Source organism: Dreissena polymorpha, chromosome 10 (assembly GCF_020536995.1).
Source record: "Dreissena polymorpha isolate Duluth1 chromosome 10, UMN_Dpol_1.0, whole genome shotgun sequence".
NCBI classification, from domain to species: Eukaryota; Metazoa; Mollusca; class Bivalvia; order Myida; family Dreissenidae; genus Dreissena; species Dreissena polymorpha.
The window spans coordinates 34,487,529-34,511,478 of NC_068364.1; the positions used below are offsets into that span (position 1 = coordinate 34,487,529).

Below are 23,950 nucleotides of genomic sequence, written 5' to 3' on the forward strand. Positions count from 1 at the left end.
TAGTCTAGTTTCGTGTTTAGTGATTCTTACAAACAATAGACCGACATGAAAAGTGGCTCCTTTTGAAGCACAAACTGCATCCAAGTATATATTACAGCTGGCCCGGTTTGATGGGGCCTGTTTTTGATTATAATTAATTACCATTTTTCACTTCCGTGTTTATTATGTTTACCAACGCCATGATTGAAAAAAGTCCGTTTCCCACAATGCTTAGCGCGCATTCACACAGGTCAGTAAGACCGGTGTGACACAATGTCAGTAAGACCGGTGTGACACAATGGAAAAACGCGATAGTCAAAACGAGAGTTTCTTATCCTTGTATTATAGGTCTTTGTTTTAAATAAGGCATGTGTGTGTTAACATGTTAAACAGTTATATACCAATAGCGGCTTTCATGTTTAAATTTGGCTAAAATTATCCTTCTTTTGAGCTTATGCCGTTTGGGTTTAATGTTGTCCAATACTGTACTTATTCAAACGTGAGAGTTTACATAGTGACACTGTTTACTGGTAACATGAAACTTAGTTGCAAACACGGTGTCAATCCCACGTGACGTTTTAAGATCTGTGTTGGGAGAATAAAGCGCGACCCAGTTAACATTTTTAATGATGTCTTATTAAATATTTCACCATTTATAATGGGATTAAATGGAGAGCCCGCTCATACGTGAGAGTTTTCTATATGTATCATAATCTTTTTAAACAAATAAGTATTTTTTCAGTTAAGTGCAACTGCGTTTGAACGGTTAGAAAAATGTCGAATCAGTATGGGGGCTTCATTTTACAAACACGCGGTCCCGTGGTATAGGCGCCGTGTGCAAAGACGTGTTTCTATCATAATTAGGGAAATATTTTTCTAATTCAGATAAGCCTTTAGAGTCATATTAGACGTGTTAAATTTGTACTAATGTAAAAAATATATACAAAAAATTGTTGATGTATAATATGTTTCTTCATTGATGCAGATATTTTTTGTATTTGAAGTGTCAATAAGTGACTGCTGAAATACATCAATCTACAAAATGGCAACCAATTCTCAGTCTTCAGTTGAAAATGGTTCTGATGAAGTTAAGGACTATATTTGTAATGCCTGTGAAGACCATAATAATGTTGAGACAAGTGCTGACTTCTATTGTAAACAGTGTGATCGGTTTTATTGTGGAAACTGTTTAGAGCTACACGGTAAAGTGTTTGCGAAACATACTGTATTTGAAAGATTTTATCTATATGAGGAATGGCCAGTTTCAAAAAAGTTGGTGGAATTTATGCAAACTTGTGATGAACACAAGGACCATAAAATTGACAAGTTCTGCAACCTACACAGACAGCTGTGCTGCCCTCAGTGTGTATCAGATTATCACATGTTGTGTTATCACAGGTGTGTAAGACTTACTTGGTTTAAAGGGACTGTCAACCACGACGACGAAGAAAAGAAAACTTGTAAAATACCGTATTTTTTACAATTATTAGTTTATATTGATTAAAATATCACGACTGGTATATTACATTACTTGAAAAAAGTTGTTAAGTTTTCATATGTTCAGTATATTTGGTTATAAATTTTACTGGGTATGTCTACCAGGTAAACATGTAACTACTAGTTAACTATAAATAACGCCAGTAGATTGATCATCATCGTCACGTGGTAAACCCAGGAATGCAAATTGTGCATGCGTAGTGAATTGTATATATTTTGTTTATAAAATGATCGATCTACTCGCGTTATTTATAGTGTGTTTATACTTTATCGTTATGTCACCTATTTTCGCGATGTACTTTCGATTTCACATCGCGAAATTTTATTACCGAATATACTGAAAATATGAACTGTTTTCAAGTAATGTAATATACCAGTCGTGATATTTTAATCAATGTAAACTAAAAATTGTAAAAAAATACGGTATTTAAGAACTTTTCTTTTTTCGTCATTCGTGGTTGACAGTCCCTTTAAAATCCTATTATTGAAATAAGATTTTAAAAACATATTAGACACATACACTTAGACATTTTTAACCCATATTCGATCGGTGTCCAGTCATTACACCCCCTGGACGTTACACCCCTGGTCTTTATACCCTCTAAGCCTGGACATTACACCCACCAAGATATTGATTAGATTAGAAAGGTGTAATCAACTTATGAACCACTAATAGGATTTGTCATGTAAGATGACACTGATGAGATTAATGGTTGCTCAAATTATTTAATTGAGCAGCCATCATTTAAAACATTAATTTTTATTTCACCAGAATGACTGTAACAATAATATACAGACAGAAAAAACTTGAGAAATAAAAATAAAGATAAATAAAATAAATATTTAGAATAAACAAAACACAAACTTAATTCATATACATTTATTTTTATTTCACCATAATGTAATAATAAGCATCTAAATCATAAATATTTTTTTCAAGAATATACAGACAGAAAAAACTTTGAAAAATAAATAAAAATAATGATAATTAAAAAAAATATATTTAGAATAAACAAAACACAATCTTAAATTTATACATTTCTTTTTATTTCACCAAAATGTAATAATATGCATCTTAATCATTAATACTTTTTTTCTGGAATATACAGACAGAAATAACTTTGAAAATAATATAAAAATAATGATAAATAAAAAAAATATTTAGAATATACAAAACACAATCTTAAATTTATACATTTCTTTTTATTTTAAAGCTATAAGAAATAATTCTTTATTATTTATGAAAACGGCCTCAAATACATAAGGACTAAGGCAATATCTTTATCTCAGTGTATCACATCTGTTACTTAAGTTTTATTACTATTGTAGTAACCATAGTATTTCACTTATCTATTTATATATCTATTTGATTAGCAGTGCATAAAATGCATGCAGTGTTATGTCTCTGATATTGACAATGAAGCAAATCTGCCCTTAGGCTATTTCATATCACTCAAACAAAAGGAGGTAACTTGCTATTAATTTAAAGCAAGTATTAATAAAGTAAAAATATCCTATATCTTTTGGTTTCAGTGAGTTTGTTAAATATTGAAATAGAAGTAACATATTGTCACTTTATGATATATAAAATTTTACCGCAGACTTCAAATTGACAGTTGTTTTATTAATTACAATATCATTAAACTTTAAAGTCAGAATTGATAATGAGGGATCATTGAAGAAATACTTTTTTATATTGAAACACAACTAACAGGAATCTGTCACTTACTGTAGCAATCAAAGCATGTTTTCACAGTTTATGGGAGGGGCCTAATTGGCACTAGTCTGTGTATCTTTTATGGCCCCTAATAAACAGTTAGAGGGTCTTTGTCTGGCCCAAATAGGTCCAATGTTTATCAAAGTGGCCCAGTGTTACTGTTAGTTTTACATTATGTTAGTTTCATAAATGATGACACAAAACTGTGTCAATGATTTAAAACACTAAATTGGCGCATGGGTCTTAATGCCACATAAGATCAACTTAATTATTTGAATGATACCAGAAATATATATTGCATGTATAATCCCTCATGTCTCAACCCATTTCCCTTTTCCTGCATAAATACCATTCTGTTACATATCATATCATATTTTTAGAAAAATAATATTTTTGTTAATAAAATGTAAATCAGATAAAACACAGATACCAAGTTATACCCAGTATTGTCCATAAGACCATTAAATTGAATTTCATTTATGTAAAAATAAGAATGTTATTATTAGGATTCCAAACTTTTCACATGATGTAGTTGGTTAATATGTAACAAATAGTTTCTGATTATTAATAATAAATGGATATGCAGGGCCCTTAATCTATCAAATCTGCCGCCGAATTTCGGCGGCAACCCATCACCTGAAAAGTATACTTTTTCCCCTTTTGGGGAGAAAAATTCCCCCTAAAAAAAAGTGTTTTTTTTTTGTTTTGTTTTTTAATAGAAAGATGTGTCTCATGATTATTATATCTCAATTCTATTTCAATTTAATCTTTTCAAACATACTAAATTATGAAAAATGCAATGAATATAGTGCAAACATGTACAAATGAAATAATGAGAGAGTAAGTAAAAAGTTCTCCCAAAAAGGGAAACGCCGCGAAAATTCCCCCTCCTAAGGGCTGCGGACCCCTTCCCCCAAAGTAGTGTGAGGGCCCTGATATGCTTTTATAGAGACTAATAATTATATAAGTTATATAATTGTGTAGGTTAAAGTTTATAAATGAGTATATACAAAAATAAATTGGTCAAGAATGGTGCAGCTAATAAGCTTAAACCAAGTTGTTGTTTTAAATTATTTATCAGTTACAAGACCATTTGATAACAATGGTGTGAACAAACTCCTTTAATTTTAGGTGTTATTATTACACTTTGATAATTACAAACTATTTGAAAATATCACAGAACAATGTTTTTCACACCAAAAAATTGTTATTTCCTAATTAACACTGCACATCAATAAGACAGACATACAGACAAACAAACAATATAAAACACTTGGACAGACCCCCATTGGGCACACATTAAAGCAGGAACATCATTAATCAAGTGAAGTGTGCCCCATGGTAGGTGTGATCACACCTTAGTAACCTAATCAATTATGTTTACATCTTGGTGGGTGTAATGTCCAGGCTTAGTGGGTGTAAAGACTAGGGGTGTAACGTCCAGGGGGTGTAATGACTGGAAATCATTCGATCATCATGATATAAAACCCAATACAAGAGACATTATTTCATAGCTCATGTACATTTTTAAACCGACAAATGTGTCCTCAAATTAAGAATTATTTTTTATGTTTTTTTTTTATGGTTTATAGGGAAATATAAGAACTTATTTGTTGTAGTTCATCATTTACAACCGGGAAACAATCTGATAATTAGTTATAACTCTCACGTTTTTTGACATGATTTTTTATGTTAATTTGACGGTATTTTTTGCTTCAAATTTTCGGTTTAACACTTTTGAATTTTGATCACTTATGATTATAGAAAATCAATATGTTCACTTGTGGCTGCGCCAATTTGAAAATATCAATTCTCGAATCACTCATAACTTCTGATCAATAATCTACCAAAGCCACAAATATCCTATATTTTTATCAATGCAAACCTGCCAATAAAACCATTTATTCTTATGCTTGAACCAGGCAATATTTTGCTCTCTAATATCAATTACTTCAATCGTTATTCAAAACAATATTTGTAATTGAAATCGCTAAGCAAAGTTTAGATTGAAATAAGCTCAACTGTAAATAAGCTGGTTATTTAAGTTGGCCTTTATTTTATGTCAACAAAACTGTTCAACTAGATTTTAGATGATTTGCTAAAAACTGTAAGGGCAGCTTCGATGTGTTGAGTCTTGTTTACTGTCTTATATAATCATTTTTGGACAGATGACACGTGCGCAATTGTACATAGCTGAAGATATGATGCTAAAGGGAAAAAAAACAAAATCAATTATATTAGAAATGTTAACAATCAAAATATCAGCTTGTGTAATGTGTATGTGAAGTTAACATGACACAATAACTAACACATGCATTTACATAAATAACAAGTTGTTAAATACATGTACCTATTTGGTCAGATAATCGATGAAAAATAGTTAAAACGTGTATTTTGACCTCTTAAATGTGTTGAACAAGTTCTCAATATTAATTTTATTGGGAATCTTAAAATAGCACATCAAATGATGGGTTGAAGACAAATAAATACCTTATGAAAACAAGATGTGTTTGTGAAACACCATGTCCCCACCCATATATTTGACCTTAGATCTTGAAGGATGACATTGACCTTGACCTTTCACCACTCAAAATGTTCAGCTCCATGAGATAAACATGCATGCCAAATATTAAGTTGCTATTTTCAATATTGCAAAAGTTATGGCCAATGTTAAAGTTTGACGCAAACAAACCAACAAACAAACAGACAGGGCAAAAACAATATGTACCCCAGTATAGACCGGGGGATAAAAAAATTACATTATGGATGGGAGCACCCTTCACTATATGCATGCACTTAATCACTTACGGAACTTTAATGTTATATACTTCTAATTGAAGAACGCTGTTTTGTGACCAAGTCCCCCTGGATCCATATATCAAAAAATATTTTTAGCCATTGTAGTTTTTTGCTCAATGATTTCTTTTGAATGTTGTTGCTATTTCCGCTATATAAAAGATATCTTCTTAAACAGAATGACTATGCAGTATTTGATTACGTTAATCTATATTTATGGGAATTTACCGTTGATATTCACCTTTGATGGTATTATGGTATTTATAGTGACAGACTCTTAGATTACTATTAAAATAAATTGCATACAAGAATTGTTTTAAGCTTCAATTGTTCATATACTTTTTTATCTTCACTTAATCTTTACTTTTTTAAGTAAATGCAAGCTCTTCTACTTGGCTTGGTTATTTTCTTAAAAATGACTCATTCAAATTTTTAACATATAAACGATTTATTGAAAGTTATTGAAATAAAAGATTTATGAAACCATCCATAGGAATTAGAAAACGACAACAACACTCGTTTCGCGAAAATAAATTGTGTTTATTTATAATCAGAAATTAATAATTATCATTTTGGCAGCTGATTTTTATGTCCCCCACTATAATAGTGGGGGACATATTGTTTTTGCCCTGTCTGTCTGTTGGTCTGTTTGCGCCAACCTTAACATTTTGCAATAACTTTTGCTATATTGAAGATAGCAACTTCATATTTGGCATGCATGTGTATCTCACGAAGCTGCACATTTTGAGTGGTGAAATGTCAAGGTCAAGGTCATCCTTCAAGGTCAGAGGTCAAAAATGTGGCCAAAATCGCTCATTTTATGAATACTTTTGCAATATTGAAGATAGCAACTTGATATTTGGCATGCATGTGTATCTCATGGAGCTGCACATTTTGAGTGGTGAAAGGTCAAGGTCATCCTTCAAGGTCAGAGGTCAAATATATGTGGCCCAAATCGCTTATTTTATAAATACTTTTGCAATATTGAAGATAGCAACTTGATATTTGGCATGCATGTGTATCTCATGGAGCTGCACATTTTGAGTGGTGAAAGGTCAAGGTCAAGGTCATCCTTCACAAGGTCAAGGTCATCCTTCAAGGTCAAACATCATATAGGGGGACATTGTGTTTCACAAACACATCTTGGTTTTAAAAGAATATTATTTAAAGAAATCAGAATAATTGACCATCCTTCTATTAAGTGGTAGTCTATTTTGTTTACTCTTTAAAATATATTACCAAACCAGCTTTCCGTATTTCCGTATATAGTGGGGGACATATTGTTTTTGCCCTGTTTGTCTGTTGGCTGGTTTGTTTGTTTGCTTGTTTGCTCCATTTTTAACATTTTGCCATAAATTTTGCTGTATTGAAGATAGCAACTTAATATTTGGCATGCATGTGTATCTCACGGAGCTGCACATTTTTAAGTGGTGAAAGGTCAAGGTCATCCATCAAGGTCAAAGGTAGAAAAAACAAATCCAAGTGAAGTAATAAGCTTTAAAGGGATATAATTATCTGAACCTGCCAAATGATAAAAAAATCAAAGCGGCGCAGTAGGTGACATAGCGTTTCTGACAAACACACATCTTGTTTACTTTCATAAACTTGATTTCCCAATTTATGACGTACCTAGTGTGACGTCATTTCTCTGACGATACACTAGTTTAAGCAAGACTCTCTGGATTTCAGGGACAATTTTGACGTGGTGGTTTCTAACAGTTATACTATTGTTTAAGCATCGGGCGAATCCATTACGTATTTCGGATAGTTTGTTTGTCTTGCATAATTGTTAACTTCGATAGTCTTATTTTTAGGAATAAAATTGCTCGCTCCTACAGGATGACGATTTCATAAATCGTGTTTGGGGTCGAATAAAAATATGAAAAGAAATAAAAACGAATCGAGAATGTGATACTTTTCTTGGTAGAAATAGAAAAAAATCTGCGCAAGGACTGGACACAATTCACATTGGAATACAAATGGCTTGTTTCTTGTTATTTGAATATGTATGCTTGTTTCAATATTAACATATATCTACGAACGATCCTTGGGATTTGTGTATCTTTCAGCCAATGCAGTAAAGTAACTCCCATATCTGAGCTGACCGATCCTCAGCCCAAAGATCTGCAGAAACTGTCAGCGAGGCTGGAGACTGTGCTCGAAGGAATCATATGCCTGCAAAGCAGTCATGAGGCCAGTATTAAATCATTACAAGAAACATGCAAGGAACATGGGGCATTCATGATGGAACAAATGCGTTTCAAAATAAATAATACTGTAGATGAATATGGTAATAGTTCTGTGGAATTCATGATAAAACAAATGCGTGGCAATATAAATGCTACGTCTGATGAAAATGAGCAATATATAAAAGATGAAATGCGTAGTTGTGTACTTTCTATCTTGAATGAATTTGATAATAGTACTGTGAAGGAGCTGAAAGAAATTAAAGATGAAGTTATAAGCATAACAGATTCCATTACAAGTTCTATTGATAAATGCATCGTTCTTCAGAACGCGTTAACACAATTACTTGAAACCATTTATAAAATTGGGAATAATAAGGAGATCTTACTTATAGCCAGCATAAAATGTGAGCCCAAAATACAGCACTCAATGAGTGTGCTGGGGAAGTCAGACCAGGTGTTCACTGTCCAGGGAATAGGGCGTGAGCACAATATGAGAATGCCAATGGATTCACGAGTACCCGCTATTGCAGCAATATGTGTTCTCCCAGATGGACAGGTGCTGTGTTTAGACTACCACAATAAAAAAGTCAAGCTGCTGGACCAGCAGTACCGGGTGGTGAGTCACTGTGGTGTGAATGCTTGTCTTGAGGACATGTGCCAGATCACACCCAGTAAGGTGGCTGTGATTGTGGATGATGGAGGTAACACACAAGAGGTCCAGTTTATCACAGTCATCCAGAGCCAGCTTGTTTTAGGGAGAAAGTTTAAGTTAGGACATCAATGTACAGGTATTGCCCACCACCAGGGAGACCTGTTCATTGCCTCTGGTACAACACTGTATAAGTACTCCCTGAGTGGGCGTATGTTCCGCGAACTCTATAGCGATGACACAGGTGGTGCTACAGGTAAGATTCATGGCAGATATATATCATAAGGAATATACATAACAAAGTTATTTTTAATTTTTATACGCCCGTTTTCAAAACGGGACGTATTATAGTTCCACCCTTGGCAGGCGGGCGGCGGCGTCCACAGCAGTGTCTGCTCTCTAATTCAGATAGTTTTTATCCGATCTTCACCAAACTTGGTCAGAAGTTGTATCTAGTTAATATCTAGGTCAATTTCGAATATAGGTCATTCCGGGTCAAAAACAAGGTCACGGGGTCACTTAGTGCATTTCAAGCATTTAGCATGGTGTCTGCTCTCTTATTGAAGTAGTTTTCATTTGATCTTCACCAAACTTGGTCAGAAGTTGTATCTAGACAATATCTAAGTCAAGTTTGAAAATGGGTCATACCGGGTCAAAAACTAGGTCACGAGGTCACTTAGTGCATTACAAAGATTTAATATGGTGTCCTCTCTCTAATTGAAGTAGTTTTCATCCGATCTTCACCAAACTTGGTCAGAAGTTGTATGTCTACAATATCTAGGTCAACTTCGAATATGGGTCAAGCCGATCAAAAAATAGGTCACTGGGTCACTTAGTGCATTTCAAGCATTTAGCATGTTGTCCACTCTCTAATTGAAGTAGTTTTCATCTGATCTTCACCAAATTTGGTCAAAAGTTGTGTCTAGATGATATGTAGGTCAAGTACAAATATGGGCCATGGTCAAGTTATCAAGTTGTCCAAAACCTTCAAACGGGCATGAGTCCTAGTAAAGTTATCAAGTTGTCCGAAACCTTCAAACGGACGTATCTTGTGACAGTTTGGCACTCTTGTTATAATTTGTATACGTTCAATGAATGTTACATTAGCCAGAAAGATGTTCAGTTTTATTGATTTATAAACATGATTTATAAAGTATTTTGACTTTCACCACATGATGTATCTATAAATAAAAACATATTTCCTTGAAAAGAGACATTTTCTGACGTGATCTTCATTTTTTGGTGTTTGTCAAATTACTGAACATGTACAATATCCTTTACAAATTAAAAAAGATCACAACATCATATACAATTGAAACTTCTCTAATTGTTCTAGTTGGATGTTAAGGAGTTTCAAATGTATGTAAAAAATATAATCATGTGCTTTTTACAACTTGCTTCTGAAAATAGGTAAGTACAAACAAGATAGCAACGTTTCAATATTGGTTGTTTAAAACATAGTTTTCTTGTTTTAAACACGTACAAAAACATAACATTAGTTGTAATGATGCACATGTATGATTGAAGTATGTCTACTTGTATGTATTTCACTTATATGTCAAAACATTTGTTCATGCGTAGGAAATGTATTATTGCTGCATGTATTAACATTCATATGTTCATGTTCTTTGAACTGTGTAATTGTTCCCATATGTGCAATTGTTTCTATCTGTGTAATTGTGCAACACTTCATTTCTAATTCACCAGTTGCATTTCAACATGAAACTTTTACACAATTTAATTGATACTTAAGTTTAATGTCTCACTTAACTTTTGAATTATTGGAATACATGCAGATATTTAAGATGTCTAAATGCCTATTTATAACAACACATATGTAATACAATATCTTTGCAGTCTGTTTATTAAGATTATTTAAATTTACAGTAATTCAATATCTTGTTGTTACGCTGTTTTCCAGTATACAGGTGTGCTGTGAGTCCCACTGGAGACAAGCTGTACATAACCAGCTACTACGACGACCGGCTCATCACCTTGGTCAGGGATGGAAAAGATTTGGATTCGGAACTTGCATATTATCCAAAATATGTTCGTGAAGTTGAAGGGCCAACTGATATTCATGTGACCCCTGCAGGCCAAGTGCTGGTCTGTTCGTACCTGTCTCACACTATACTCCAGGTAGACTGGACGAGGTCGATAGACCCGGCTCTGGCCACACTTGTTACTTGGAAGAAAGGAATGGTGGATCCATACTCAGTCTGCTACAACAACACCACATCCTCAATCATTGTGGGAATGTGTAATGGCAACGTCATGGTGTTCAGAGTGAAATAATGTGTTCATTGAAATATAATAGTTATTGTTATTATTAATTAATGTTGCAATGCCAATATGTTGTTGAGCATAATACAATTGAAATGCGTCATATAACAATACGACATTGTGTGTGTAGTTTCAGATGCAAATCATTTGTGTACAAATGTTGTTTGCTTATACAATGTGAATGTTTTCTTTGAACGTAAGAACTAAAACATATTATGTTATGTTCTTATAACATTTTATAGTTTTAGTGTTCTTTTTTAATTAACAAGCTGTTGTATTTGAAAACACAAAGTATTTCAAGTGTATATTTAATGTTTGTACATATATACACTTCACTGACTTGTCCAAAGCACATAATGCTATTTTTAGACTCTCATTTCTACATATATCGTGTCATTTGAGAAATTTATATTGGTGAATACTGTTTGTAAATATGAAATATTATAGTAATCTTTAAAGGGAAAGCTATTGATCTATTGAGTACTGCTAACATAAAGTAATCGCCTGCTGTGAGATATATTACCGTAGTATTACCTTTTTTATGCTGCTGATTATTTGTCGTTTTTTTATAATTACAATGTAAATTTTGGGTGAATCTAAAATAGACATACAGAAAATAAATCAAGACATTCTGCTTGGACCGGAAAAGGAAACAACAATTCCCCGGCAGGGAAGGATTGCCAGCTCCTGTCGGAACCAATGTCTCCATGGGGCTCATTGAAATATGACCTTGGAACACCTTAAGGTCAGAAGGCTTGTATGTGTTGTGTTTTGAAGTCATGGAATAACAGTTTTTATGTCCCCCACTATAGTAGTGGGGGACATATTGTTTTTGCCCTGTCTGTTGGTTGGTTGGTCTGTTGGTTGGTTGGTTGGTCTGTTGGTTGGTTTGCGCCAACGTTAACATTTTGCAATAACTTTTGCTATATTGAAGATAGCAACTTCATATTTGGCATGCATGTGTATCTCATGAAGCTGCACATTTTGAGTGGTGAAAGGTCAAGGTCAAGGTCATCCTTCAAGGTCAGAGGTCAAATATATGTGGCCAAAATCGCTCATTTTATTAATTCTTTTGCAATATTGAAGATAGCAACTTCATATTTGGCATGCATGTGTATCTAATGGAGCTGCACATTTTGAGTGGTGAAAGGTTAAGGTCAGGGTCATCCTTCAAGGTCAGAGGTCAAATATATGTGGTCGAAATCGCTTATGTTATGAATACTTTTGCAATATTGAAGATAGCAACTTGATATTTGGCATGCATGTGTATCTCATGGAGCTGCACATTTTGAGTGGTGAAAGGTCAAGGTCAAGGTCATCCTTCAAGGTCAAAGGTCAAATATATGTGGTCGAAATCGCTTATGTTATGAATACTTTTGCAATATTGAAGATAGCAACTTGATATTTGGCATGCATGTGTATCTCATGGAGCTGCACATTTTGAGTGGTGAAAGGTCAAGGTCATCCTTCAAGGTTAAATATATGGGTCAAAATTGCTCATGTAATGTCTCTTCTGCAATATTAAAGCTAGCAATTTTATATTTGAAATGCGTGTGTATCTCAAGGAGCTGCACATTTTTAGTGGTGAAGGGTCAAGGTCAAGGCCATCCTTCAAGGTCAAACGTCATATAGGGGGACATTGTGTTTCACAAACACATCTTGTTTGTAATTGACGTTGTTTTAATATACATCACTGTTTTTATGCAAATGAATATTTTGTAAGGTGGACGTAGTAAACAGAAAGGTCCTAATAGTTTTAATCTATGATGTTTTCCTGCAAATTAACAGGCTAAAATATATATTCCCAGGTGAACATTTTCGACACAAGAGTTGTCAGTGGTGCTAGGCAATTGTGTTTGACTGATAGAAGCAAGTCTCCATAGACAGGACCCATAGAGAGAGACTGAGGGAGAAACAGCAGAGCACTCCCAACGACGACGATAAGCAGGGCATGGAGCCCGCCCAAACAACGGACGACAAGCAGAGCAAAAAGCTTCTGGTGCTTCTGAGGTCGCTACTCAGCCTGGACAATGGTACATATGATGACATCATCAAGACCAATGTGAATTCGTAGAAGGTAAAATATGCTAATTTCTCTTAAGTATGTATCCTTCAAACATTCAGAACTGTACTACTCACCCAAATGTCATTGTCTGTAATGGTGTCTGTGTAATGCTCTGGTGAATTTGCAACATCTCGATATCACATATTGATAACAGGTATTTGATTGAAACTTTACATTATGTGTTCGATGCCATTGTGTGAGTTTATTGTCAATTTTTTATGTGATCATCATGCGAGATCACCGATCAAGGCCCATACTACATACATTGGGGTTGATATTGGGGCAGATTGGGTCAATGTCAAGGTCACTGTTGCTAAAAATATATAAAGTTTGCGTTCAGTAACTTACGTTTTGATATTGTACTGAACCTGTGTGTGTAGGTAATCAAGCAAGGGGTCAGTTAGGTCCAGGTCACTGTTACTAAAATAAAAAGAATAATTTCTGCTGAAAAAACTCAAGTTAGGCTGGAGCTATTGTTCTATTTATTTTGTATGAAGATAGCTGAAGATAGATGGGATTTCATTTGGGGCATGTGAGATCAAAGTAACTGTTGCTAAAAATATATGAACAGTTTATGCTCAATATATAAACAGTTTATACTCAATAAAACAAATTTGGAAAAAGGTATTGTGCTGAAATTTTGTTTGAAGATGCAGACCAAGATCTAGGATGGTATTGGGTTTGAGGCAGGTTTGGCAAAACATATATAAATAGTTTCTGCTCAATAACTTAAGTCTGGATGTAGGTTGTGTGATGTAATATTCTGGGTAGGTAGCTTATATGCAAAAATTCATGCAAAGTGGAATACATTTAGATAAATCAATTTGTAAAAGTTTAAAAATCTTATTTCTTGACATGGTAATGGTTCTTGCGTTAATTTATAAATGTTCATAATTTAGTTAACTATATAACTGCTACAGATATGAAACCTCAAGTGCGTGTGTGCTTATTATATATGGTGACTGACAGTAAACTTATATTATACAATCAGAGGAGAAGAATGATGGAACACGCTGTCTTGTGACAGATCTGTTTAAATTCACATAATTTAGCCCCATATATGTTGTTGTTTTCTAAATAAAATGGAAACAGTACACTTTTGAGATCAGCCATTCAGTCATTCCTAACAATATGCAAAATTGAATTAGAAAGTTGACACCCCACTTGGGTTTGGATATACTGCTTCTATTGCCATTCTCACTTGTTTATACACCACTTTGAAAAAGTGTCATTCATATAACAATCGCATCGTCCGTCTGTGCAAAGCGTCCTGTCACAGTCATAGCTTTGTAATTTATTAATGGATTTTGAAATAACTTGGCACAAACGTCAACCACTATACGTTACTTTCTAGCCAGTAGCACCTGTCGCCCTATTTCGAGTGTCATGCTGAAAGACAACTCTTGAATGATATATTTCCATTAATCAGATGTTTTCCCCCAAATCTCATAGTGAATAATCAATTGAAACATATAAAACAACAAGACTTGTTTCATTTGAATCGTATGGGAACTTTCATCTAATATGCATAGTATATAAAGAGCTGTCATTTGAATCTCTCCATTTGCTCTATAAATAACTCACAAATGACCAATTGAATGTTGTATAGACAGGCTCTTTTGCAGGAGAGACAATCAACTACTGACTAATTGGGTAGTTCCAGAAGTGTTGTCCTTCATAAATTAATCTTATGTTTAATATAAACAGATACGCTCTATGTAGGAAATATGTTTAAATTATCAAGATTTGTTTATATTTACATGTCTAGAAATTAAATTAAATTGTTTTTATAAAATACTTATTAATTCTTCTTTCTCCACCTTTTCAGTTTAGGTCCTTTGGGTCATGTTTATGCTTTGCATTACCCCCTAAGTATTGAATGTATTTTAACAAAAATGTGTACATTGAAAGAGGACATTTAGAGGTAGTGTAGAGTACACGTTCATTAATGCTCTTTTTTGCAAAAAAAAGTTATTGCCCTTTAAATATTTGTTGCATTTTATGTTGTTTTTTTTTTGTTTTTGGCAAAGCTGCAATAATTGAATGATTTTAAATGAACCTTCATTTAATGATAGATGGCAGTATGGGAAACCAATAAGTACGTGAACCATTACCCACTCTTTAGTATTTACCCAGTAAATGCCGTTTGCAAATTAAAAGTATTGATGAGGTTAACATACAACTTAATTTATTGATCAATATAATGTAGTTGAAATGCAAGTTACTAGAACCATAACTCTATTTTTAATGTTTTATAGGCTAAAGTATTGCTCTTTTGAGTAGAATGTAACTACATAATGTTATTTTCAGGTCACCTCAGTAAACAGTGCTTATAGTGAACTTTTGCGTTCACCCAATGTGTGGCGTCTGTTTTGCATTTTGGGTCAAAGGGTTAACAACTTTTAGCTCGTAACCATTGTAGACGTTTTATTTTTTTCTTCAAATTTGGTTAAAAATAAGTAAGAATGATTAACTTGACGATATCGAGGAAGAATTTGAATCTGAATCGCTTGAACCCAAAAAACAAGGTAATCAGGTAACATCTTAGGAAAACTTGTAATCTCTATAGAGGTGAAATGAATGACTCAATCTTGATGAAAGGTCAGAATGTTAATTTTTACATCTTCTAGACTGAGTTCATATCTGGGTCATGTGTGTCTTGATACCAGGTCAATAGGTCAAATTTAAAAACCGTGTATCCACTCTAGAGGCTACAAATATAACTAAATCTTGATGCAAATTTATTTGAATTTTTATTGTGAAAATAATTAGGCAGAATTTGAATCTGGATAAGATGCATTTAAAACAAGGTCAACAGGTCAAATCTTAGAAAAACATTGTTCCCACTATAGAGCCACAATTATGATTTCATCTTGATGCAAATTAATTTGAATGTTTATTGTCACAATATCTAGGAAGATTTTGAATCTGGTTAAGATGCATTAAAAAACTAGGTAAACAGGTCAAATCTTAGCAAAAACCGCGTTACCTGTTTATTTATAAATTAAGCTTATCTAACATTTGAGACAACTCTTATTGAAATTGAATATAGGATTGATGCAGTTACTCCACTTTTACTGAAATGCCTATTCGTGATACCAATGTCTCATTTGTGTTTCCGTCTATGCAAAATATCCTGCCGCAGCCATTACCTTGCCATATGTCAATGGATTATGAAATAACTTTGCAAACAATGACACCATCAAAAGACAATGTGTTGTGTGTAAATTCTGACTATCTATTTTAAACGTCAAGATCATAAGTATTTCAATGTCAATTTTGTAAAAAGAAAATTTCATGTTAAAGAGGCATTTTGAAATAAAAACTCACAACAGTTAACTATTATTAAATGTTATGGATGAAAAAACGGTTTCTCTTCTTCTACGGTCAATCCACATGTAAAATCAAAAGTTAAATTTGGTCACAAAATTGCTTGAACATTCCTGGCTCCACTTTGCCATATATTTATTGAGTTCACAAAGTTCATACCTTCAATCAGATCAAGTCTTCAACAATTGGCGTCCGTGGACTCAGGTCAACGCTTGAGGGCCATTATGGCTCTCTTGTCATATTGTATTATCATATTTGAAAAATTTAATAGTGATATATCACAGAACGTAAATGCTCTTATTGTGAGAATTATAGAGATCATGGCATGACAAGTTTTATGCATGATAGATTATCTCCAGGTGTTGATGATTTGAACTAATTGTTAATTTCATGATTTCTGCCCAGATAAGATCCGACAGAACCAGGAATTAATTAGAGCATACAGATGAGGGTACAGATGGACGCATATACAATTCTGCCCTTATTGCAGAATAGAGGCATTACAGTAAGGAAATAAAACAACAACAAACACTTTTTCCTCTCTTACTTCGATAGTTTATTATAAAGCAAACGAACGAATACTATTTATACTGGGTTGAAATGATTACATAAATATATATTGAGTACTATTTAAATTTTCCTTTATGCAGACTTCACAAAATCGAGCTGCATTTAAGATGTATATGGCACCGTCATTGTTTGTTTCTCTGAAGTCTGTGTATTGTTAGTCTGATGTACACATTGTGCTTGAATTAATTTGTTTCTTTTAAATTTGTATAGAATATTAGAGTTTTCTTCTTTAATGGTCATGAACCATTGCTTATGTCGTGAGATTTAAGATGGATTTCCAAGAACAAATACATTAACATACATGTAGATATGTACAGAGCAACAGTTATGAATTGTGGCAGAATTTATCCAACCACTTCTTTCTAAAACTAATTTAGTTCTGAATGTTGTAATGACAATATTATGTGAATTTGGAATCAGACATCACATTTGAAATGAGCATAATGATGGCGATTTTCTCAAACAACTGTCCGTTTTATGTTCTGAATTTATTCTTGCAACATTATGTGCACATGTTTTGAATAATAAGCACTTATCCACAACTGTTTCATATGTGTTATAATATTTTTTCCTCAATGTAACTGTATTTTTAAAGATTGACACAGTTTATTGTTTTTAAAAAGATTTTCAAACAAATCCATTCCAGAATCCAGTGCTGTAGTATAATCAATTTTAGAGATACAATTATACATGCAAGTCTGTATTTTACTTATAATTTGTCAACATTAACAAATAATTGGTTAAAACTGCATACCATGCATTGTTGAAAAAAAAACACAGTTCATAACAAGATAGATATCTTTTTCCAATTTCACGTAATGGTATATAAAATGAAGCACTTGACTTTCTGACAGGCTATTTACATTTATTTAGTGTTGGGAAAACCCTTAATTGAGTGTTACGTATCGCCATTTTCTTTGTTAATATGCTTTAAATTTTGCAACAATTGTTATGATGCCATCTGAAAAGCGTCTTGTAATGTTTTGAAAGCACTCATTTCGCTCTTATTATCAAGTCAATTTAAACATTCATATTCCCCATTACTTACACAGTCTGTCTCTCTGTTTGACCTATAAAGCATGTCATGTTTAGTTTGAACTTATAGGGACTTGTTCACAGTTTGGTTAAACTACAATAAATAATTTAAATACATAAAAAATTGACAAAAATCTAATCATTATGTTTAAAAAAGCAAAGTAGCGCTCCTGACTTAGAAACATGTTTAAAATATTCGTTAATTAAAAGATGATCAACATTTAAAATTAATAAATAATAAAGCGTTTTTCTAACGCTTGTCCGTGAAAATTTGGAAAAATACCTTGAGTACTAAAACAGCGTTTAAGTTTCCATAATAAATTAAAAGCGTGCATGATGTAGTGGTAGTGTGTTAGCCTTTCCTTGCAGGGGTCCCTGGTTCGAATATCGGGGATGGCAATATATTTTATTCAACTTATTTTCTTGCTACTACAGTTAGTTGAGATTATTCAAAACAATATAGATATGTAAGTATTAATTTTTGTTTTTTCAAATACCACCATCTGTGAACAAGGCCCCTTTAATTGTTAAACATAATCTCAAGTTGGTCATTCATACAAAAGGTACCAAACAATCGTCCAAAAATAGCAAATGCATACAAAAATACATTTTTAAACTGCATTGGTAAAATACCTTTACTTCATTTTAAGTGTACTGAAACTACCTATTATACAGTTACTACTAATATCTATTTTGTCTTTTGTTATGTTACTTAAATGCTATATCTTAAAAATAAAGTTTGGTCTAATCTCTTTGTTGAAAAAATTATTGTTTTACCATAATATCAACAATTGAGTTAATATATTTAAAAAAAAGTGTAATATATATCTTAAGCCTTAACCAAAGAAGCTATACAATTAACGAAATATAACTGATACAAAAGCGTGCTATGTTTGTCTAATGTTATTGATGAATGTAATGTATTATCATTATGATTTCACTGGCCTATGGAACATCAATTACACCAAGCAAGATACACTATGATGAATTGTGTTATTAAACACACAATTGGTATGGCACGATAAAAAACAACAAAAAAATAATCTCAATGTCAGTGCATAGTCCGGTGTAAAAGGCACACTTGACACAACTGTCATGAATGCTTCGGTATGATCATATATGCAGTCACACGTTAAACTTCAAACGTTCTTACAAATACATATGCAAAAAAGCTGGAATACAAATCGATTACACAAAGCCCCGAATCATTTCATATATGTCATGTATTCGGGATTCAGAATTCTAAACAAAATTGTAATACAATGGGTTTTGATTAAACATCTAGAGCAATAACTCATTATTCTTTTACAGTTTTGGCACATCGGCCTAGCATTAATACCTATTGTTGTCTTAAACACCAACCACAAGGCTGCACCTAAAGCGTTCTGTCTCCCTATCTCACTCTCTTTCATTAAACAAACACAAATAAAAACAGCAAATAGCATAAAACCTTCTTTATATATGCAGGGTCCTTACACAAGCAAAAAAACTATAAAAACGGAAACATTGTGATTACATATTTACATATGCTCTTTACATGTCATAAAGCTTGAAAGTCAAGATGGAGAAACTTTCTTTCTAGAAACTACTACATTCACTTATTTTCCGATTTTTATTATATTCCCGTTCTTGCATGTTGTTTTAACGATATTTGCGGCGATGCCTTCCAGAGCGTCAAAATCTCTCACGGTGAAAACGTCGGTCGCGCTTGATGCCATGCGCTCTATCTCCGTCCTCTCGTTCAAATTGACACCAATCGAGATAATCCTTGCCCCCTTGTTCTTCAGGGCCGTGGCAGCTGGAATCGTGTCGTCCTCATTTACGTTTGCAACGCCATCCGTGATGACAAAGATGATGTTCTCGGCATCGAAGCGATCACCGAGCTCTTCATGTGAAATCTCTTCGACGACTCGCAGGGCACCTGCCGTGTTAGTGTTTCCGGGACGGTAGCGTGTGTACCTACAAAAAACACGAACACATGTTTATATGTGCTTGCATATTCACATATGCTCTTTACATGCCAAAAAGCTTATAAAAACATAGATAGACAGACATTTTATTAAGACTTATTCAACAGTAAATCGTCTTCATACTTAAATACTTGTATATGCATCACACATTAGTTTCTGTCAAGTGAATTGGTATAACAACATAACATTATGCACTAGTAATTCTAGAATATAAATACAATAAAATACAACCCATCAAGGCGGTAATGAAACGCATCAAACAGTATTATTTAGGATCGTATTTCTTATAACCAAAGCTTCTTAGATATATATGCATACATTAGAACTTACTGATTTGTCACATGAAACTATTTTTTATTAATTTAGTGTGGATGGAAAACTTACTTCACGGCATTCTGGATGATCGGGAGGTCCTTGTAGCGACCCAGCGAGAAGACGATCTGGACCTCGGTGCTAAACGTGATGAGGGAGAAACGGTTGCGAGCGTCCTTGCTACTGAACTCCTCGATGATGGACGTTACGAAGCGCTTGGCTGCTTCGAAGTTCTGGGAGCCTACGCTGTCGCTGCTGTCGAGCAGGAAGAAGATGTCCTTGTCAGAGACGCAGGCTGGAAGGGAGACATTACATTCAAGGGGTAAGTATGCAGTTTTGGATTAAAACTATAAAGCATTTTTCTGAAAAAACTGGGCTTAATACATTTGCAGTCTGAACAGGCTGATTAGGGATGAAACTTTCCGCCTAAACTGGATGTTTGTTTGGCAGACACTTCTTTTAAAAATTTTCCATAAAAGCGGAAAGGGTAGTGCCTGATTAGCCTTTGCAAACTGCTCAGTCTAATATGGAATGACACTTAAGGTTTAAATAAAGTCCAGTTTTCCCAGAAGGATGCTTAAATGCAGTTTGGGATTAAAACTACCTTGTGTTTAGGGGAATATTGGGAGACTTTTGATAAGTCTGATTTGTTTTAGTATACGATTGGTTAGTTATGCAAATGTTATATTAAATGTTAGATTAAAGAGACAGTTTCGAAATTTGAAGACATTTCATAAAAGGGTAGTTATGCAGTTTGGGATTTCAACTATTTTATATAAGCTTCGCTCTGGGAACACAGATTTTAATGCATTTGCGTTAAGTTTTGTCCCAGATTAGCCTTTGCAGTCCGCACATGCTAATCAGGGATGACACTTTACGCCTAAAGTGGATTTCTTTTAGCAGAGACATAATCTTAAAAAAAAATCTATTAAAAAGCACATGCATTAAACACAGTTTTCCCCAAAGGAGGCTGATATGCAGTAAGGGATGAAAACAGTTTTCAACGTAAGATAAACAAAACAGTTTACAAATTGTTGGCTTCTACATATTAGTTTCTTTAACTCTTTCAGTGCTGGAACCGAATTTTGAAGGCCTTTGCAAACAGTTTGGATCCAGATGAGACGCCACAAAACGTGGCGTCTCATCAGGATCCAAACTGTTTGCTATTCCGATAGTATTCTTTGAAAAAATCGAAGAAAATGCTAATTTGAGAATTCAGCAGACGACATTTTAGCAGAAGACAAATTTCCCAGCATGCAAACGGTTAACATGGAATCGTAACATCAAGAGCGATCAAAACAGTTTGTTTCCTACAGTGTTTTCGTTGCAAGAGTTTTATTATTTATTTTAGCTTACAGTGGAATTCTGAACAAATACATTATCAATTCTTTGCCAGGGTGACACTTGACCCTTAAAAACAAAGAAAAGAGACTGAAACAAAATTAACAAATTATATCTAGCATACTGTAAAATCACAACAACATGTGGGACATGTCTTTATATCTTTTCGTGGGTTGACCTATCCAGGAATTTAAAACAAACACATACACAAATTACCAACGCAAACTTCTTGTTAATATTTTCAGAAAAGTACCAATTAAAGTGTGTACAAAGAACCACAAAATTTTATTCGGACGAATATAAATGATTTTACAGCAATTCATTATTTTCAGCATTCCCGGGCGGAAGCAGACCTTCGCTACGAAAGAACACTGGAACGTAACATGAAGCAAAGTGACAACAAAAATGGTATTTATAAAAAAAATCTTACTTTCGTTGCAGAACTCTCCACGGTAGCCTACGCGGCATTCACAGAACAGTCCATTGATTCCTGGGACGCAGATGCCGCCATTCTTGCACGGGTTCTTGTCCTTGTCACATACGCTCGGGTCTGCAGAAGAAAAAGATCGTCACAAACTTATCAAAATTGTAAACAAATATGGCGCAAACTTTTTTAAATTGTGAAACAATTAGTACAGAGCACCGCCGTTCTTGCATGGGTACCTGTCACATACGCTCGGGTCTGAGGAAGAAAGCATGAATTGAAACAGAAGCAAAGAAATATTAACTAAAATGTGGTGATAGAAGGAAAGCATTCTAAGGAAAGGATTGTGGATAAAAAAAATGTGTTTAAGTTGGTGAAACACTGTATTATGTGAATTTGGAATAATACATTAAACTTGGAATGGACATGATTTTGGGGATTTTTCAAACAAAACTGTTTATTGCCTGATCTGGATTTTGTTTTAAATTTCTGCCAATACTTTTAGTATAATATTAATAAGCATTTTTTCATAAACAGTGATGGTATTTTTTTTATCAGTTTGACTATATTTTTAAACTGTGTGAATGTACATATGGACACGGTTTCCCTTTTTTAGGATTTACACGTAAAATGTCCAGTTTTGTAATGTTAAAATCAATTTATATGATGCAATTTTATGTGTGTCTATTTTACGTAAAATGTTTCAAAATTAATAATCACAATTGGTAAAACTGGATATAATGCATTGTTGAAAAAACACAGTTTATTCCAAGATTGAGGTCTTACTCCAACTTCATACAATAGTGTGTTGTGACCAGACATTATACCATCGTTTATGGATGCCCCGATAAATTACACTGGACACGTATAGCAGTGTTAGATGGACAGTCATTTAAAAAGAACAGTAACTCTTAATATAGGGGAGCCGAGTTAGAATTATTGTGCACTGCACATACCACAAAAAAGTCCAGCTTTGTTTCAATTTTCAAGTTGATACCTTTTAAGCTAACCTGAGCACAAATGTGCTCATAGTGAGCTTTTATGAAACCCTTTTGTCCGTTTTGGTTTGTCCGTCTTCAACAATAACCTTGTTAACACTCTAAAGGCCTCATTCATAGTCCAATCTTCATGAAACTTGATAAAAACATTTGTCCCAATAATATAGTGGCAGTGTGCGAAACTGGGTCATGAGGGGTCAAAATCTAGGTAACTATTTGAAATTAAATCAAAACTTGTCAACACACTAAGAAGTTACATTTATAGTCCAATCATCATGAAACTTGGTCAGAACAATGGTTCATATGATATCACGGCTAAGCTCGAAAATGGTTCTGGTTAGTTGAAAAACATAGCAGCCATTGGTCGGGGCAGTTTATATGGCTTAACGTAAACCTTGTTAAAATTCTAGAAGTCACAATTTTAGACCAATCAACATGAAAAATGCCTTGGTCAGAACAATTGTTCTAATTATGTTTCATCCGAGTTTGAAAATGGTTGTGGTTTATCAAATAGAAATGCCACCAGAGGGTCGGGTAGTTTTCCTTAGTGGGCTATAATGAAACCTTCTTTACACTCAATAAGTCACATTTTTAGTTGAATATATATATATCCTGGTCAGAACACTTCTAATGATGTCTAAGCTGAGTCATAAAATGGTTTCGGTTCGTTTAAAAATATGGGTCAAGTGGGCATGGCAGTTTTCCTAATATGACTATAGTAAAACCTTGTTAACAGTCTAGAGGTCACATTTTTTGTCCAATCTTTACTGGATAACAAGAACCAAATTGATAATT

General features: G+C 33.7%; 2 protein-coding genes across 6 annotated transcripts in view; one reads left to right on the plus strand and one right to left on the minus strand.

Annotated features, from left to right (window-relative positions):
• Positions 1–555: 555 nt before the first annotated feature.
• LOC127847204 (uncharacterized) lies at positions 556–20,588 on the plus strand. Of its 5 annotated transcripts, XM_052378950.1 has the most exons (8): positions 556–666; positions 984–1,377; positions 8,059–9,083; positions 10,749–11,855; positions 12,919–13,187; positions 16,911–17,010; positions 19,898–20,038; positions 20,447–20,588. In XM_052378950.1, exons 2-4 carry the CDS (start codon positions 1,022–1,024, stop codon positions 11,120–11,122), a joined length of 1,755 nt encoding a protein of 584 aa, XP_052234910.1. In that variant the 5' UTR covers positions 556–666; positions 984–1,021; the 3' UTR covers positions 11,123–11,855; positions 12,919–13,187; positions 16,911–17,010; positions 19,898–20,038; positions 20,447–20,588. The 5 variants fall into 5 exon arrangements, with proteins under 5 accessions (XP_052234910.1, XP_052234912.1, XP_052234913.1 ...); XM_052378952.1 differs by lacking the exon at positions 556–666 and having other exon boundaries at positions 813–1,377; positions 10,749–11,867; XM_052378953.1 differs by lacking the exon at positions 556–666 and having other exon boundaries at positions 813–1,377; positions 16,916–17,010.
• LOC127847187 (uncharacterized) overlaps positions 17,038–23,950 on the minus strand; it is a 150,298-nt gene continuing 143,385 nt past the window's right edge. The window contains exons 40-42 of the mRNA XM_052378910.1: positions 22,164–22,283; positions 20,465–20,687; positions 17,038–20,069 (exon numbers count right to left, since the gene is read on the minus strand). Of these exons, the coding sequence (XP_052234870.1) occupies positions 19,709–20,069; positions 20,465–20,687; positions 22,164–22,283 (704 nt within the window). The 3' untranslated portion in view covers positions 17,038–19,708. The remainder of the gene's footprint in view (positions 20,070–20,464; positions 20,688–22,163; positions 22,284–23,950) is intronic.